This window comes from Crinia signifera, chromosome 5 (genome assembly GCF_055691185.1).
Source record: "Crinia signifera chromosome 5, ASM5569118v1, whole genome shotgun sequence".
In the NCBI taxonomy this organism is placed as follows: Eukaryota; Metazoa; Chordata; class Amphibia; order Anura; family Myobatrachidae; genus Crinia; species Crinia signifera.
The window spans coordinates 315325550-315342957 of NC_139221.1; the positions used below are offsets into that span (position 1 = coordinate 315325550).

Genomic DNA, 17408 nt, shown 5'->3' on the forward strand with positions numbered 1-17408 from the left:
CCTGGAAAACGTGAACTGTTGGGGGTCCTTGAGGACCAAGGTTGAGAACCACTGGACTCTGCAACTGGACTGTACTAGAACAAGCTGGAGTAGAACTGGAGTAAGATTGGAACTGACAGTGTAACTGGACTGTAGTGGAACTGGCTGGAGTGGAACTGGAATCGGGCTGAAACTGGTAATGCGACTGGACTGGACTATAACTTGCAGGAGTGGAACTGGGGTCTGGCTGGAACTGACAATGCAACTGGACCGGAGTGAAGCCAACTACAATGGAACTGGAGTCTGGGTGGAACTGACATTGCAACTGGACCGGACTGGAGCTGGCTGGAGTGGAACTGAATCACTGAAGTCTGGGTGAAACTGACGATGCAACTGGACCGGACTGGAACCGGCTGGAGTGGAACACAGGAAGCAGGAAGCCAGCAGTATTCACAGAGTTTAGACTTTGTTGGAAAAGCTGCAGGCTGCTGAAATAACGCACAGGAGATTCAGGCTTTATACAGGAGCAGGCTGGAACCTGTAGTTCTCTGATGCACCTGAACAGAGCTTCTGGGAACAGGTACTTGGCACGTGATCTGACAGCACTCGATGGGCACATTTATCATTGGTTGATTGAATTTGCAATGTGACCTGGGTGCGATATGAGCTCCCTGCCATGTTCGGCGTGTGTCACCGAGGATGTTCCTTCGCTGTGCCGCTATCCACAGCGGCCATTTCCGGCAGAGCCCATAGGGATGCAGGTCAGAATCCCGGCGTTCAAAATCTCGACGCCGGATTCCCGACTGCCGAAATCCCGACACTTTCTCCCTCCGTGGGTGTCCAAGACACCCATAGAGGGAGAATAAATTAGTGTGGCGAACGCAGCGAGCCCGCAAGGGGGGGGGGGGGGGGCGATCCCAGCCAACAGGCTAAATCTGGCAGCATTGCATCCCCCATAGAAACCTACGGGGGGATGCAACCGGATAGGGTCACTAGGTCAACCCCTTGAAGGCTGACATAAATAGGTTGACATGGCTAATGTCGACACAAGAATTAGACTGACAGTCAAAAGGTCGAGATGAGTTTTTCACGTTTTTTTTTAGCCGACGTGCCGACAGGCGGTATTTTATACCCTGCCATCCACTACACGCGGTGGGAGAATATAATAGTGTGCCGAGTGCAGCGAGGCATCGTGCCCCAATCAGGGCGAGCACAGCAAGCCATTCGAGGGGGCGCGGTGAATTTAGACGGTGTCCAGGTTGAAACATTAATCGATTTTCAATGCTTCATATACTGCCCATACACTTATGGGATATTGCATGATACCATTCAATTTCAACCACATCTGTTCTATAAATCAAATGATTGTATGCACATTTTGTGTACCATGCGACGCAATGCGCGGGCACGCCGGTCGAATCTCGCGTCTCATGATCTTATGTGCTGTACATAACATTTATCACAAAGCAAACAGGAGTGTAAGGCGTTAAAATGGCTGTCTGTTTTATATATACCCCAGATGAACCAGCCCTCTATTTAAATTTTTAAAGATCTGTTCGATAATCTGATGTGTTTTTGTCAGCATTCGATGCAATCGCATTCGTTCATGCGATCCCACACAATTTTTTTTAATCATAAGGGGCATGCGATAAATTGCATGATTGTATGCACAACACAACGCCAAAAAATGCATTTTCGGCGCGATTTATCACAAAGTTGAGATTCAAGGGAAATCGAACCCGATATCACGTCGAATGCAATCGCACAAGTGTATGGGTAGCAATAGGCTGACACCATTAAATTCAATGAACATCGTTTCCCCAGATAAAAGAACGACACCCATCATTACAGTGATAGTACTTTCCCCACAGAAATCAATGGAAGCCATAATTACAATGATGGCTGTTTCCCCACAGAAATCAATGGCACTAATAATTACAATGATAGCACTTTCCCCACTGAAATCAATGGCACTAATAATTACAGCGATAGTACTTTCCCCATTAAAAACAAAAGGCATCAATAATGAAATGATCATTCTTGGGCTACCAATACTTTTGTATACAAATGTAATAGTGAATGCATAACTGACCAAATGTTGTCATGAATGGAACATCCTGCCCGCTTCAGTTGTTATGTAACTTCCCCCCGACCATGCTGACCACTCATTTTGCATATTATACAAACTGGAACCGCATATAAATATCGCTTCAGCTTTCCTTATGCTCGTAATGCTGTAAATTGCAAATGAAGCTATAAAATCAGAATGGATTGTGAAAGAAGTTTCTACAATGACCTCTGTCTTGTATGTTGGAGCAACAGCTGCAGCTAGATGGCGCCAAAATATTACATTAAGCAGGGCCCATAGATCTCAGGGTAACACTGGTGCAGAATTGAAACAAGTATTAGAAGCAGACTTCTCATTTTTCTTTCCCGGCCGTCCATAGAATTGGACAGTTTCTGATTCCGCTCAAACCGCACTGCAAAAATAAATGTACGAGCAGGGATATGAGGAACCTTTGGCCCTCCAGCTGTTGTGGAACTACACATCCCAGCATGCCTTGCTACAGTTTGCCTATGTGGCCATGCTATTCTGCCGTGGCCCTAACGGTGTGGAGTTTACATGTTCTCGCCCTGCTTGCGTAGATTTCTCCACATACTCCGGTTTCCTCCCACCCTCCAAAAATATACTGGTCGGTTAATTGGCTCTGAACAAAAAAATAACCCTAGTGTGTAAGCCCGTGCATATGGTAACGAACATTGGGGCAAATGTATTAAGCCTGGTGAAGTGATAAAGTGGAAGGTGATAATGCAGCAGCTCCTAACTGTCAAGCAACAGGCTGGGTTTGAAAATTGAGAGTTCGGAGCTTATTGGTGCATTATCACCTTCTACTTTATCACTTTACCCGGCTTAATACATCTGCCCCAGAGATTGTAAGCAGCTATAGACTTTTAAAAAATCATGAAAAACGCATGTCGACCCGTTTGCCTATGTCGAACGAAAGCTTTTATCGACCTTTTGGAAGTGTCTACCTTTTTGGGCGTCAAGCTAGACATTGTTTATCATGTATACCGTAACCGCGCAGAACATGTTAGGGTTGAGGTGGAATAAGACAGACAGCAACGCATGGCAATTCCATCAGGTTCTTATGTAGCTATTCAGCAAAAGATAAAGAGGCAAATTCCTTCTCAGCTGGACAAAACCATGCTGCACTGCAGGGGGGCAGATGTAACATGCAGAGAGAATTAGATTTGGGTAAGTTATTTTGTTTCTGTGCAGGATAAATACTGGCTGCTTTATTTCTACACTGCAATATAGATCTCACTTTGAAGAAAACCCCCACCCAAATCTAACTCTCTCTGCAGGTTACATCTGCCCCCCTGCAGTGCACATGGTTTTGTCCATTTGAGAAGGAATTTGCCTCTGCGAGTGAACCAGAATAAGGCCCTTAGTGCGACGCGCATAGGAGCAGACCGCACTAATGTGCATGGCCCAACGTGACACATATTGCACAACCAGCTGATCTCAGTGCAGGGCTCCTAGACAAATGTGTAACTACACTGTTGACCTTATTCTGGTCAATGCGCTCCCATGCAAATTTGCCTTGTTCTTGCACAGGACACATGTAAAACTAACACAACTGAGAGTGTCTTAGTTTTGCGTGTACTCACCACATCATTCGATGGTTGGAAACGATCGAATGATGTGGGTGTCAACCAGAATAAGGGCCTTTATGTAGCCTAGATAGGTGGTGATGACGCTGGATTCCTGGGGCTGTGATGCTGTCAATCTACAGAATGCCTGGAACTGGCGGTGAAGGAAGGTGTCATTAAAGGGACATTAGCTTGCAGCATTAGCTTCCTAAAACAATACGCAGTTTGTAGCCTTTTCCTATCTTTAAAGAGAAAAATGCTGTAATTAAGTTTAAAAAATCCTGTAAGTGTTATCGCTTGGAAAACAGGCACACATCCACAGAAGTGTTCTCTGCACTGCTCGTCCTAGCACAGCACTATGTGCATATTTATCATTCTCTCTGTGCGTGCTTACCCTCGTTCTCCCTGTACGCACTTACCCTCATTCTCCCTGTGCACGCTTACCCTCATTCTCCCTGTGCACGCTTACCCTCATTCTCCCTGTACGCGCTTACCCTCATTCTCCCTGTGCACGCTTACCCTCATTCTCCCTGTGCGCGCTTACCATCATTCTCTCTGTGCGTGCTTACCCTCATTCTCCCTGTGCACGCTTACCCTCATTCTCCCTGTGCACGCTTACCCTCATTCTCCCTGTACACGCTTACCCTCTTTCTCCCTGTGGGCGCTTACCCTCGTTCTCCCTGTGCACGCTTACCCTCATTCTCCCTGTGCACGCTTACCCTCATTCTCCCTGTGCGCGCTTACCCTCGTTCTCCCTGTGCGCGCTTACCCTCGTTCTCCCTGTGCATGCTTACCCTCATTCTCCCTGTGCATGCTTACCCTCATTCTCCCTGCGCACTTACCCTCATTCTCTCAGTGCACACTTACCCTTGTTCTCCCTGTGCGCGCTTACCCTCATTCTCTCTGTGCGCGCTTACCCTCGTTCTCCCTGTGCGCGCTTACCCTCGTTCTCCCTGTGCATGCTTACCCTCATTCTCCCTGCGCACTTACCCTCATTCTCTCAGTGCACACTTACCCTTGTTCTCCCTGTGCGCGCTTACCATCATTCTCTCTGTGCACGCTTACCCTCGTTCTCCCTGTGCGCACTTTTATATGCGTGTACCATCCACAACTTTCAATGGTCGGCGACCATCAAAAGATGTGGGAGGTTACCCGCAGGCATACGAATGGATGTTTATGCTAAACATACATTTGCAGCCTGTGTGGGCGATCCCATGCTACGAGGGGGGGCGGACATTCGGCGGTTGGGGTTTTGTGGATTTACAAGGCTGCAAATTGGCAGCCTTGCGAATCAACCAGAATTACCCCCTATGCCCTAACCGAGTACCCTCCAACAAAGTCACAACTTTAAAGTCTGTTACAGCCAGGAAACGAGCTGCCCAGCACTTCAGCTGTCTCTACGAAAGGGGAAATGAAAGTGGAATCGGATATGGAAGATGAGGGGGTAAGTCAAGGATGGGGGGACACATAAGGAGGAAGTACAGTACTATACAGTAGCAGCACTTGTGGACAGCGTATAAGTGATGTGTGGTCGCTGGAATTAGACTATGGAGATATCAGCGGAGGCCACAACCTCCACGCTACACAGGAATGTGTGTGTGTATGTATATGTGTGTGTGTATATATATATATATATATATATATATATATATATATATATATATATATATATATATATATATATATATATATATATATATATATATATATATATATATTATTATTATATTTTTTTTTTTTTTTTTTTTTTTTTTTTACAATGTAGATATCATTCCTCTGAGACTCTTCCGTGGTACCTATGCTGTTTATTTCATGTTTAGGAGTGTAATTTGGAAACTGTCCTGGTATTATAATCCAGCGGTTTTACCGGCCGCCTTTCCTTACCCTAAATTACCTCAGCCACGAAGTGACTGCAATCATTCATCACAATGCTTCGGGGGTGGAAACAAGGGAAGTGCTCCCCCTTGCCACCAAAGGAGGGCGCTGTTGCTGCACGCAACTGACCTAGGAGTGGTTCACATTAAAATCCATTACAGCGAATGATGAGAATTTCTTTTCCTTTTACACACAATGAAAAATTACCAGCAGCTCCCAGGGGTTTTATGTGATCTGAAATGCAGTGTTATAGACCTACGCTGCATAAACCACACATGCAGAATGAGCCGGGGCTGTGAGATGACTTGTCATTGGGGCTGGAGGAAGTCTCAGATCCTCTTTTCTATTCCTTATTCAGAAATAATTGTCCTTTCAAACACAAACTGCCAATGCACTCCTGCTCGGCTATTTTATGAATGGAGCCTGCAGTGGCAGGGGTGGGTCCTCTGCAATTACACATGACCGATATGGGAGCCCATTACAAAGAGAAGCATGCAGGCTGGACAAGTAAGGGTTAATACCCAAACCAAGTTTGCCCTAAGAAAAATACAAAGCAAAAAACACAGAAGTCACGAGTATGGGGTCAAAATAAGGGATTTAACCCTGCAGTTCCCTGACAAGCATGTCCTACATGCATGTAACACAGCCCATGGCCCCACATGCATGTAACACAGCCCATGGCCCCACATGCATGTAACACAGCCCATGCCCCACATGCATGTAACACAGCCCATGCCCCACATGCATGTAACACAGCCCATGCCCCACATGCATGTAACACAGCCCATGGCCCCACATGCATGTAACACAGCCCATGCCCCACATGCATGTAACACAGCCCATGGCCCCACATGCATGTAACACAGCCCATGGCCCCACATGCATGTAACAGCCCATGGCTCCACATGCATGTAACACAGCCCATGGCTCCACATGCATGTAACACAGCCCATGGCCCCACATGCATGTAACACAGCCCATGGCCCCACATGCATGTAACACAGCCCATGCTCCACATGCATGTAACAGCCCATGGCCCCACATGCATGTAACACAGCCCATGGCCCCACATGCATGTAACACAGCCCATGCCCCACATGCATGTAACACAGCCCATGGCCCCACATGCATGTAAGCGCTCATGTCATACATGTCTGCAGTAACCCCTTTCACAAACATGCACTTAGTACCTGTCTCAGCCCATGTCACTCCTCACATGCATGTCACCCATGCATACAACAGTCCATGTCATACATACACTTAATAGCACACGTGATAGCCCATGTCAAACAAGCATGTAACAGCCTGTGGGACGCATGCATGTAATAGTCGGTGTCGCACATGCATGTAATATATGTGTAAATACCCAGTGCAGTGTAAATATGACTATATAAACTATCAAGGAACAATGAAGCCTATGCATGTTCTGTGTCCTGTAACATGTTGCACAAGATCATGTAATACCTCCCATTGGGATTGTCTAATATATAATATTATATATAGTGTGTGTGTTTGTGTCACTGTTGTAGAGTGTGACAATGACCGTTATATACACTGACAATCCTAGTAGTGAATAGTGAAGCAGGGGGCAAGGAAGCAGTTCTACACCCCCAGGGAATAACCACCCCACCCCCCATATGGGACTGTATACTACACACTCTCCTTCGCAGAGATGATACACAGTCCCTGGGTGCACAGCCAGGCAGAGCCCGGTCACTTCCAGTCACTGTGCTGATATCATTGTAACACAGATCCGGAGCATGACCTCACTGTTACCTGATGTCACCCAACAGCAGCAGTAGCAGTCAGGAATAATAGTCATGCTGCTAATAATAATAATATTATATAATACAATGTGTATCTATACAGAGACATGCAAATGTCCTGCTGCTACTGCATTCATATGTCCGTGTTACATGTTACCATGTTATAGGTTGCTGGTGCTGTTACCATGTTATATGTTGCTGGTACAATGGTATGCAGTATAAGGTTATAAGTATGGGGAAAGCGATCTGCTTACTTAAATGTGAATTAAAGGGTTTTTCACAAAATCTTAACCTTTCCAAAAGCCCTTTAATAAATTCATGCATTCCTAAGATAATGCAAAATGGTCTGAAAACTCTTTTTTTTCCACATTATTTTAATAAAAAAAAATAATGTGAATGTCTCTGCGGCGGAACTATAAGGCTCAGCAAAGCTGCTGCAGGACATGACAGCCGGGCAACGAATGTGTTAAGCAAGCAGCAAGGCTACTACAGCCCCGCCCCTCTCAAGCAGCTCTCTGCCCCTACACACACACACACACACACATCTCCCTGAATCAGGCCCCGCCCCTTCCACGCCCCACCGATTTGGCGCGAAGTGGGACGGCTGTACCTATATAAGGCAGCTGTGGCGGCGCTGGCGCTTGCGTTGGGAGGCGGCGGCCAGATAGACAGGTCAGACGGGAGATCGCTGTGTGCCTGCAGCGGCGTCTGGGCTGGGATTATTACCGCTCTGTCCTCCGAAGGAAAGGATCATACTGGAGATTGCAGGGTAAGCCGCTCCCTGACTTGTCTGCTGGAGGGTGCCGCTGCTGGGAGCTGTCAGTGCCACTGGATGGGGACTCTGTACTGGGAGCTGCTGCTGCTGTGGAGGGCTACTGTCACTGGGATCTGTCAAACTGGGGTCTGCCTGGGTGGGTGGGCTGCAAGCTGGGTGGGTGCCATTGTATTTAGGGGACTGCAAGCTGAGTGCGTGTCATTGTATTTAGGGGACTGCAAGCTGGGTGGGTGTCATTGTATGGGGAGACTGCAAGCTGGGTGGGTGTCATTGTATGGGGAGACTGCAAGCTGGGTGGGTGTCATTGTATGGGGAGACTGCAAGCTGGGTGGGTGTCATTGTATGGGGAGACTGCAAGCTGGGTGGGTGTCATTGTATGGGGAGTCTGCAAGCTGGGTGGGTGTCATTGTATGGGGAGACTGCAAGCTGGGTGGGTGTCATTGTATGGGGAGACTGCAAGCTGGGTGGGTGTCATTGTATGGGGAGACTGCAAGCTGGGTGGGTGTCATTGTATGGGGTGACTGCAAGCTGGGTGGGTGTCATTGTATGGGGTGACTGCAAGCTGGGTGGGTGTCATTGTATGGGGTGACTGCAAGCTGGGTGGGTGTCATTGTATGGGGTGACTGCAAGCTGGGTGGGTGTCATTGTATGGGGTGACTGCAAGTATATTGGGTGTCATTGTATGGCGGCTACAAGGTGAGTGGGGCAGTAAGCTGGTGGGTGGGTGACATTGTGTAAGTACTGTCGGGTGTCATTGTGTGTGGGGAGGTGGTCAGGTTAGTGATCCTCTGATCGATATGCCATGCTGCAATGATGGGGTGTCTGGCATCTGTCAGAGCTTGTATTCGCTGCCTCTGCCAGTGCTGTGTTCCTAAGTAGCTGTCAGTGCCCACGGTGGGTTGTGGCTGTGTGATGCCCAGGATGACCCCATGCTGGGAACTGCTGCTGCTCATACTTGTGCAGTTATGTGGCAGAGACTGGGGAGACTATTGAGGTTTTCTCATGCTGAGCTGTCATAGTACTGGCAGCTTGTTGGTCGCTGCTCTTGCTGAGAAGGCTGTATAGGGGCACCTGGCACAGTCAGAGGTGCTGGATGTGCCCTGGCAGTGCTGCCCACATCTATTGCGCACTGACTATTCTGTCTGGCTGTGGTTGTAGCTGGTGGATGTGGCTCTCCAGAGCCGGTGTAGTATTGCGGGGCTGAGCTTACAGTATGCGATCCCAGGCTGCAGCTCCTCCTTCCCTCGCCTCCCCTCCCTTACTCGCACAGCCGGCATTTTCCTGGAAGCTCTGTGTCTGACACTCAGCTCTTTGTTCCCGGGGAAAGTTTGAGTCTGCAATGTGTCACTCCCTTGCTAGATGCATTCAAAGTACCTTTACATAGCGTGTTGGGGGCTATTGTGACAGCTCTTAGTTTATTGTGGTGTTCCCTTGGATGCGTCAGATCTAGGGATTCATGACTTGGGAAGATACTGTTAAATGCTCTGATGGTTCCATCCAGTCTAACCACATGTTGTTCTTACAGGTCACAAGCAAAGCTGTGCAACATGCCTTCAAACGCTAACTTCCCGAGCCGGAATTACGATCTGGAGTATGACACCATGCAGCCCTTCTTTTACTTTGAGGAGGAGGAGAATTTCTACCAGCATCAGTACAACAGTCTTCAGCCTCCAGCCCCCAGTGAGGACATCTGGAAGAAGTTTGAGCTCTTACCTACCCCACCACGGTCTCCTAGCCGTAGGTCCAGCCTGTCCAGCCTTTTCCCCTCTACCGATAAGCTGGAGTTGGTCACAGAGTTCCTGGGAGGGGACATGGTGAATCAAAGCTTCATCTGTGATCAGGATGACGAGGCGTTTGTAAAATCCATCATCATCCAGGACTGTATGTGGAGCGGATTCTCTGCAGCAGCCAAGCTGGAGAAAGTGGTGTCGGAAAAGCTGGCATCTTACCAGGCTTCTAGGAAGGAGAACGCTGTGTCCTCCCAAGCCCCAAACCAACAGCAGCAAAGCCCACAAAAGTCCCATTCCTGCCAGGCTAACCTTAGCCCCATAGGAACCAGTCGGACCAGCACTGGATATTTGCAGGATCCAAGTACTGATTGCATAGATCCGTCTGTGGTCTTTCCTTACCCATTGAATGATCCGATTTCCAAAGTTGACTCACCGTGCATGGATCAAGAGATCGTATTGGATACACCACCGATAAGCAGCAACAGCAGCAGCTCCGAATCTGGTAAGTTAACTTGCTACCTGGTCTTTTTTACTTAATAGATCAATGGATCTAATCTTATGCAAGTTTTAACATATTGACAGCAGCCCTTTAATTTATGGCTGAGTGGGGGTATAAAAGTGGGGTGGGGTTCGTCTGCTGCATGAATGCTGGATTTGGTTTTGTGATCTGTCACAGCTGTTAGGAGCTGTCCCCTTATCTTGGAGATCTGCAGCACTGCAGTAGTGGGTGGGGTCTTGGGTGGAAGTGCGAGGCTGAGAAGGAGGCATGCTTTCTAAGAATGCTCTGTGCAGTGACACATGTGTTGGCTCTTGAAAGTATTTTATTGTTGCAGTACAAGATCTGCTGCAAGGTTTACAATTGCTTTATATAGTTATATACCTGTATTGTTCAGATAACTAATATATATATTTTTTTTTTCCAGAAGAGGAACAAGATGATGAGGATGATGAGGACGAAGAGGAGGAGGAAGAAGAGGAGATTGATGTGGTCACGGTAGAAAAGCGGTACCCAGCATCCAAGAGGAACGAATCGTACTCCCAGTCCCGATCTCATCACAGTCCGCTAGTCATGAAAAGGTGTCACGTCCCTATTCATCAGCACAACTATGCAGCGTCCCCCTCGACCAAAATAGACTCTCCCTCTTCCAAAAGAGCCAAGCTGGAAAGCAACGGCAGAGTTCTCAAACAGCTCAGCAACAACCGAAAGTGCTCCAGCCCCAGGTCGTCGGACAGCGAGGAGAACGATAAGAGGCGAACGCACAACGTTCTAGAGCGTCAAAGGCGGAATGAACTCAAAATGAGCTTTTTTTCTCTCAGAGACCAGATACCCGAGGTAGCCAATAACGAAAAAGCCCCCAAAGTAGTTATCCTTAAAAAGGCGACAGAGTACGTTATCTCCATGCAGGAGGACGAGAGGAGGCTCACGCGGGAAACAGAACAATTAAAACTCAAAAGAGAACAGTTAAAACAGAAGCTTAAACAGCTTAAGAACTTGAGTTTTTGAGTTTTGAACGTTTAACCATAAGACTTTTGAGACTGTGACAGTCTATTTCAAGGTTGTCTTGAGTCCTACAACAATTTGTAGTATTGACAAAATGCATGCAAAAGGATGAAAAACTACACAACCTTGGCTAGATCTTAAACAGATTTTGCCAGCACCTTATAATACTGCCTCAATATATGAATACGGGATAAATGGAACTTCTTTTTGTTTATTTGCCTGGGGATGCAAATTTTGTTTGTTTTTACATATCTTTGTATTTAAAACTTTATTTTTCTTATAAACAGATTCCTGAAGTTTGCCTCTGAATAGTTTTAACAATATATATACATCATTGCTGACGTGTATAATATCCTTAACAAAATCTTTATAGAAAAACTTGTATTATCACTTAGCTAACACACGGCGAGCGGAAGCAAAGTCTTAACATCCGCTTCTCTCCTGCCCGTAATGCCTTTGATTAAACTTTTTTGGTATTGTTAATATTTAAATATTATCTTAATGAAAGTTGTCCTCAGTTCATGTTTCTGTATTGGATCCAAAGTTGCAGATTCTGAAGACCTGATGAAAAAAAGACGCTGACCAACATGTAATTCCTAAAATGATTTCCTGTAATGCCAACTTTACCCCCTTCCCCCCCCCAAAGCTGGTCCGGGAAACTCGATGGACTTTGGGTGGTAGAGACACGAAGGGGGGAGAGGCTATCTAATTGGGTTTTTGCTCTATATGGATTTCTCTTAATGATATTATGACATGCTGGTGGTCAACAAAAAATTTCATCAATGTTTCTTAACAAGGCTTGTTTGCTTAAATTACACTATGTTGGGCTCAGCCCAGACTGATATAGTAGCCTTTACGTGGCAAGCTGTTTAGAATAAGCTTCAGAAAAGAATAAAAAAAAAACTTCAATGACTTGGTTTTTGCATTCTTCTGGTCTATACTGCAGTTACAATCAATGGTACTTATGTATTATCTGGGCTCCCATGTTAAATGCACCCCATTTTTTCATACCCCTACTATCCAACTAAGCATGGAGTTTATTTTATATAGTGTGGCGAGCGGACGCGGTCTCATAAGAAAAACGGGAGCCCAGATATTACATAAGTACCCAATCAATAAGTTTGTGAAAACTCCGGACCTCCAGTGGTTGTGAAACTACACATCCCAGCATGCCTTGCAATAGTTTTAGCATTCCCTAATAGCAAAACTGTGGCAAGGCATGATGGGACTTGTAGTTTCACAACCGGAGGGCCAGAATTTGGACATGCCTGGTTTAGATGATCATAAAAACGCTTGTCAGCCAGGGGTTCTCCTGTCTTTGACTACCATGAACAGGTCATGTTTTCTGGCTTTCTGTAATCATGCACAGGTGCGTTAATTATCCCACCTGCTTCCCCCAGACTAATCCTGAAAACATGTCCTTTTCCTGACGGGTGAGTTGGACAGCTAAATCCTAGGTGTGGATCCAGTTTAAGCCTGGAGAACCAAGTTCTCCAGTGCCTGTCGTTTCAAACAGCACAGCAGCAGATTGGTTGGTACTTTGGGGTCTGTGAGAGGGATAAAGTACCAGTCAATCCGTTCCTAAATCCCATGTTACAGGCTGTTTGAAAAATTACAGGAGCAGGTTCATTAGTTCATTAGTACCTAGACTCCTACCATCCGACAACTAGTCTGTAAATTGGGTGATCTTACATGGAACATCTGTCCACCCAAAGACTGATCTAAGTGTTCTGTGATCTCCTCGAACATGTTTGTGTGTAAGTGTTGCCCATTGGTGTACCATTGAAATAACTCATGCCCCGGTTTTACCTAGCATTGGAGATACTGGCCTTACCATTATATAGAACAAAAATAAAAACATTGAGCGCCAGATGCACTAAGCTTCAAAAAGTTAGAAGGTGGAGAGTGATGAAACAGCCAATCAGCACCTGCCTGCTATATTACAGACTGGGTTGGAAAAATGACAATTAGGAGCAGATTGTTCATCACTCTCCACTTTATCACTTTTTGGAGCTTGATGCATCTGGCCCTCTGGTTTTTTTTAATGATCCCGGCCCTACCTAGCACATTTTACGGGTGCCACTCCTTAACCTTTGCTGTCACACAGGTGATTTAGGGCAGCAGCAATCACTTTTTTGGAAGGGTCGTCCTTGTTCCCGCCCCAGCTGCTGTTTTAAGACGCAACCCCAGCTGACATCTGTAGACAGTTTGGCACGGTCCCAAATCCCGGTTCCTTCAAGAATTGAAGGTGAATTGTGATAAGCAGCTGTTTGTACAGATAATCATCTCCTGTCACAAAGACTGATAAATCATCCCCACCCTAGCCTGTAGGTGACATAGTGAAGGGGATATGGACGTGGGACAATTATATGCGCCAAAGATGTCTCTACAGTAGATATAAATGCAACAAGTGAGTATATGAAATGTGATCTAAAAGGGCTATTGATCTTTTATCCTAAACTTCAGGCTGAAAGCCATAACCAATGGCCACATGCTGTGTATACAGCTGCTTGGCCTATGGTGAGGACTTGTGCGGTGACCGCATTACGCAGCCACCTGTTGTCCTAGTCTGATATTACTGTACACTCACAACAGAGTGAGTAACTGCTGTAACAGTGAGTGTGACACCTTAACACCTGTCGCTTGCATTTTTTAAAACTTTTACCTTTTTCGCTTTTGAATGGCTTATGTAGAACAGACCAGGGAAGCCCAATTAGTGCCACGGACGTCCAACCCATGGTTTAATATTTCCCCAAGCCATAAGCTTCTCGGCAAATCGCCTCCCCTTTCCCAAAAATAGAATTGCATTGTTTGTTCCAGGCCAAACCATTTGTCTGCAGTACGATCCGACCGACACCTATAGCGCCAGCTTTCACGCCCGTCTCTCTCGCCTCTTTGCCTGAAGCTGTACCTGGCTTCTGGCCAGCTCTACAGCTGGTGACTTACTGTTCAGAAATGGAAAGTGTTAACCCCCTCGTGCCGCAGCCTGATTCATACCTTTAACCCTTTACCAGTGGCACACAGGAAAAAAACATTCTAAAAATATAGATATTTCTGGTGAATATGGTTATAGGGTCACATGCCGGCAGGTGATATTGCTTCAGTACAGGGGTTCCCATCCACTGTTTTCAAGTGAATAGTCCAGGTTTTAGCTATATCTGGACACACATGCGTAAATCAAAATAACTGCAGTTCTAATTAAGTCATGTGCTCAAATATGGCTATCCTTAAAACCTGGATTTTAAATACTCCTATTCCACTGACCGGTTAATCCCAGTTTCTTGGAGAGCAGCGTCCATGTAAAATGGGGTAACCCGGGAATCATTCCCAGGGACCTAGCAGGGTTCTACCCAGGAAGGGTCCAGTTGAGCAGCAGTGTAAATAGGTAACCAGGGTCGTCCCACCTGGTACCTGTTTATAGGATGGGGAATGCTGATCGACATAGGTCGACATGGACACCATTTAAGTGTATAGGTTGATTATCCCTTATCCAAATATCCCTTATCCATAGTTTCCATAATGCAATTTTTTCGCCATGTTTGGTGCACTATTATAATTTAACTCTATGTCCACTTTGATGGTAAAGTATGAAAAAACATACCTTTCTGTGTCGACCTATTGCTTGTGTCGACTTAAGATATGTTGTCTTTTTCAGGTGTGGACCAATAGTGGTCGACTATTGGTCCACTGTAGTGGTGCACTGTGCAAGCCTTTAAAATAGAAATGCGACTTATTAATTAGTTCAATAGTAACCTGCAAAAAAATATACTGAGTGTCAATCTAGTGTGAGAAAGTGGCCAATACCGTCCCAGGTGCTAGGGATCCCTTGTGCTGTATTACCGCCATCCTCGCTCACTGTTGCTGCTATTTTTAGTAGGAAAACGATGTAATATCCAAGGCTGAGATAAATCTGAAGGACGTCAGCTGACAGGGCCCTAAAGCGGACATATTTTCCTACAGCAAGGCGCGCCTCTGAGCTTACAGTATTCAGTCTCAGTACATTCCAGGAATAGTAAAAAAAAAAAAAGCATTTTTAACCGGGGAGTGCATCCACATTGCCAAAATCCAGTCCTGTCTGTTACATCATCTTGAAGCTCGTCAAATAACCGGCATGGTCTTTTATTCCCCATAAAGACAAAATGAGCTGTCCTGATATCCACGCACCAAGATCTGTATGATAAAGTGTTGCTTTTGTGATGCTTCGTGGTACAATTTGCCCGAAAGCGGTGTATACAGACAGCTCAGATCCTTTTGAACAGCTGGTGAGAATGAAATCCTCGGAATTCTGTGTTATCACAATCAAATTTGTTGTTACAACACACTGAGCGTATCACATTACTGAGCAATCCTGTGTGGATGGATGCATACTGCGGGGATGGAGGTCTGTAGGAGAACGGGTCCTATGATAAAGCACTGAGGCAGCTGTCAGGTTACCTGGGAATCTTTATCTGCACCTTTCATTAACTTACAGCAAATGTAGTGGGATATTGTAAGACCTAGACATCTGCAGCCCAGTGTTCCTGAATGCCAGCTAGTTCGCTAACATCTATTGGCTGCATGTCACGCAAACCTCCCCAGTTGGATAAAACATCATTGTATATTTAGCTCTGCTGAGCCAGTGTAACACACCACGGAAATTTCCTGGTGTATCCAAATACACCTCAGTCATATAGATTTCTGTCCAGCTCATTGTCATCTACAGTGACCGAGCCTCTGCGGCATTTGTACTGCTTGTGTTCAGCAGACAAGACAGTTAACATGTTCTACCATGTACACATAATCTGCCCTCAATAGAGAAATGGGTGAAGGTTACCGCCTATAGGGTGTGACCTATTAGGCTACAGGAACAGACAAGTATGTTGGCGTGGAACCTTACAGTTCACATGAGTGATCTTGCATTTATATAGAGTTGCCAGTAACCATGAAGTTTGTTGTTGGGTGGAGGAAAACAGTGGCTGACACGGAGAGTCTAACTGACCAGAGAGGCTCCTTGGTGGACATGGGAGAGGCAGGAGAGGCCCACTGGCTTCCACCAGAGAGGCTCCTTGGTGGACATGGGAGAGGTATGAGAGGTTACCTGGCTGACAGCAGAGAGGCTCATTGGTGGACATGGGAGAGGCAGGAGAGGCCCACTGGCTGATAGCAGAGAGGCTACTTGGTGAACATAGGAGAGGTATGAGAGGCTCCCTGGCTGACAGCAGAGAGGCTCCTTGGTGGACATGGGAGAGGCAGGAGAGGCCCACTGGCTGCCATCAGAGAGTCTCCTTGGTTGACATGGGAGAGGTATGAGAGACCCACTGGCTGACAGCAGAGAGGCTCCTTGGTGGACATGGGAAACACAGGAGAGGCCCACTGGCTGTCACCAGAAAGGCTCCTTGGTGGGCATGGGAGAGGTATGAGAGGCTCCCTGGCTGACAGCAGAGAGGCTCCTTGGTGGACATGGGAGAGGTATGAGGCTCCCTGGATGACAGCAGAAAGGATCCTTGGTGGACATGGGAGAGGTATGAGAGGCCCACTGGCTGACAGCAGAGAGGCTCCTTGGTGGACATGGGAGAGGCAGGAGAGGCCCACTGGCTGTCACCAGAAAGGCTCCTTGGTGGGCATGGGAGAGGTATGAGAGGCTCCCTGGCTGACAGCAGAGAGGCTCCTTGGTGGACATGGGAGAGGTATGAGGCTCCCTGGATGACAGCAGAAAGGATCCTTGGTGGACATGGGAGAGGTATGAGAGGCCCACTGGCTGACAGCAGAGAGGCTCCTTGGTGGACATGGGAGAGACAGGAGAGGCCCACTGGCTGTCACCAGAGAGGCTCCTTGGTGGACATGGGAGAGGCCCACTGGCTGCCACCAGAGAGGCTCCTTGGTGGGCATGGGAGAGGTATGAGAGGCTCCATGGCTGACAGCAGGGAGGCTCCTTGGTGGACATGGGAGAGGCAGGAGAGGCCCACTGGCTGTCACCAGAAAGGCTCCTTGGTGGGCATGGGAGAGGTATGAGAGGCTCCCTGGCTGACAGCAGAGAGGCTCCTTGGTGGACATGGGAGAGGTATGAGGCTCCCTGGATGACAGCAGAAAGGATCCTTGGTGGACATGGGAGAGGTATGAGAGGCCCACTGGCTGACAGCAGAGAGGCT

General features: G+C 46.9%; 1 protein-coding gene across 2 annotated transcripts; it reads left to right on the forward strand.

Annotated features, from left to right (window-relative positions):
• Positions 1 to 412: 412 nt before the first annotated feature.
• Positions 413 to 12192, forward strand: MYC (MYC proto-oncogene, bHLH transcription factor). 2 transcript variants are annotated; one of them, XM_083144838.1, is made up of 3 exons: positions 413 to 559; positions 9575 to 10281; positions 10703 to 12192. In XM_083144838.1, the coding sequence occupies exons 1-3, from the start codon at positions 531 to 533 to the stop codon at positions 11281 to 11283; spliced, it is 1317 nt and encodes a 438-aa protein (XP_083000964.1). In that variant the 5' UTR covers positions 413 to 530; the 3' UTR covers positions 11284 to 12192. The 2 variants fall into 2 exon arrangements, with proteins under 2 accessions (XP_083000964.1, XP_083000965.1); XM_083144839.1 differs by lacking the exon at positions 413 to 559 and adding an exon at positions 7894 to 8043.
• The last annotated feature ends 5216 nt before the right edge of the window (positions 12193 to 17408 follow it).

Bases quoted from the DNA above. Each gene is read 5' to 3' on its own strand.
- MYC (XM_083144838.1), top strand. From the start codon at position 531: ATGCACCTGAACAGAGCTTCTGGGAACAG. The intron at 560-9,574 runs GTACTTGGCACG...TTGTTCTTACAG, and splicing joins AACAGAGCTTCTGGGAACAG to GTCACAAGCAAAGCTGTGCA. The intron at 10,282-10,702 runs GTAAGTTAACTT...TTTTTTTTCCAG, and splicing joins CAGCAGCAGCTCCGAATCTG to AAGAGGAACAAGATGATGAG.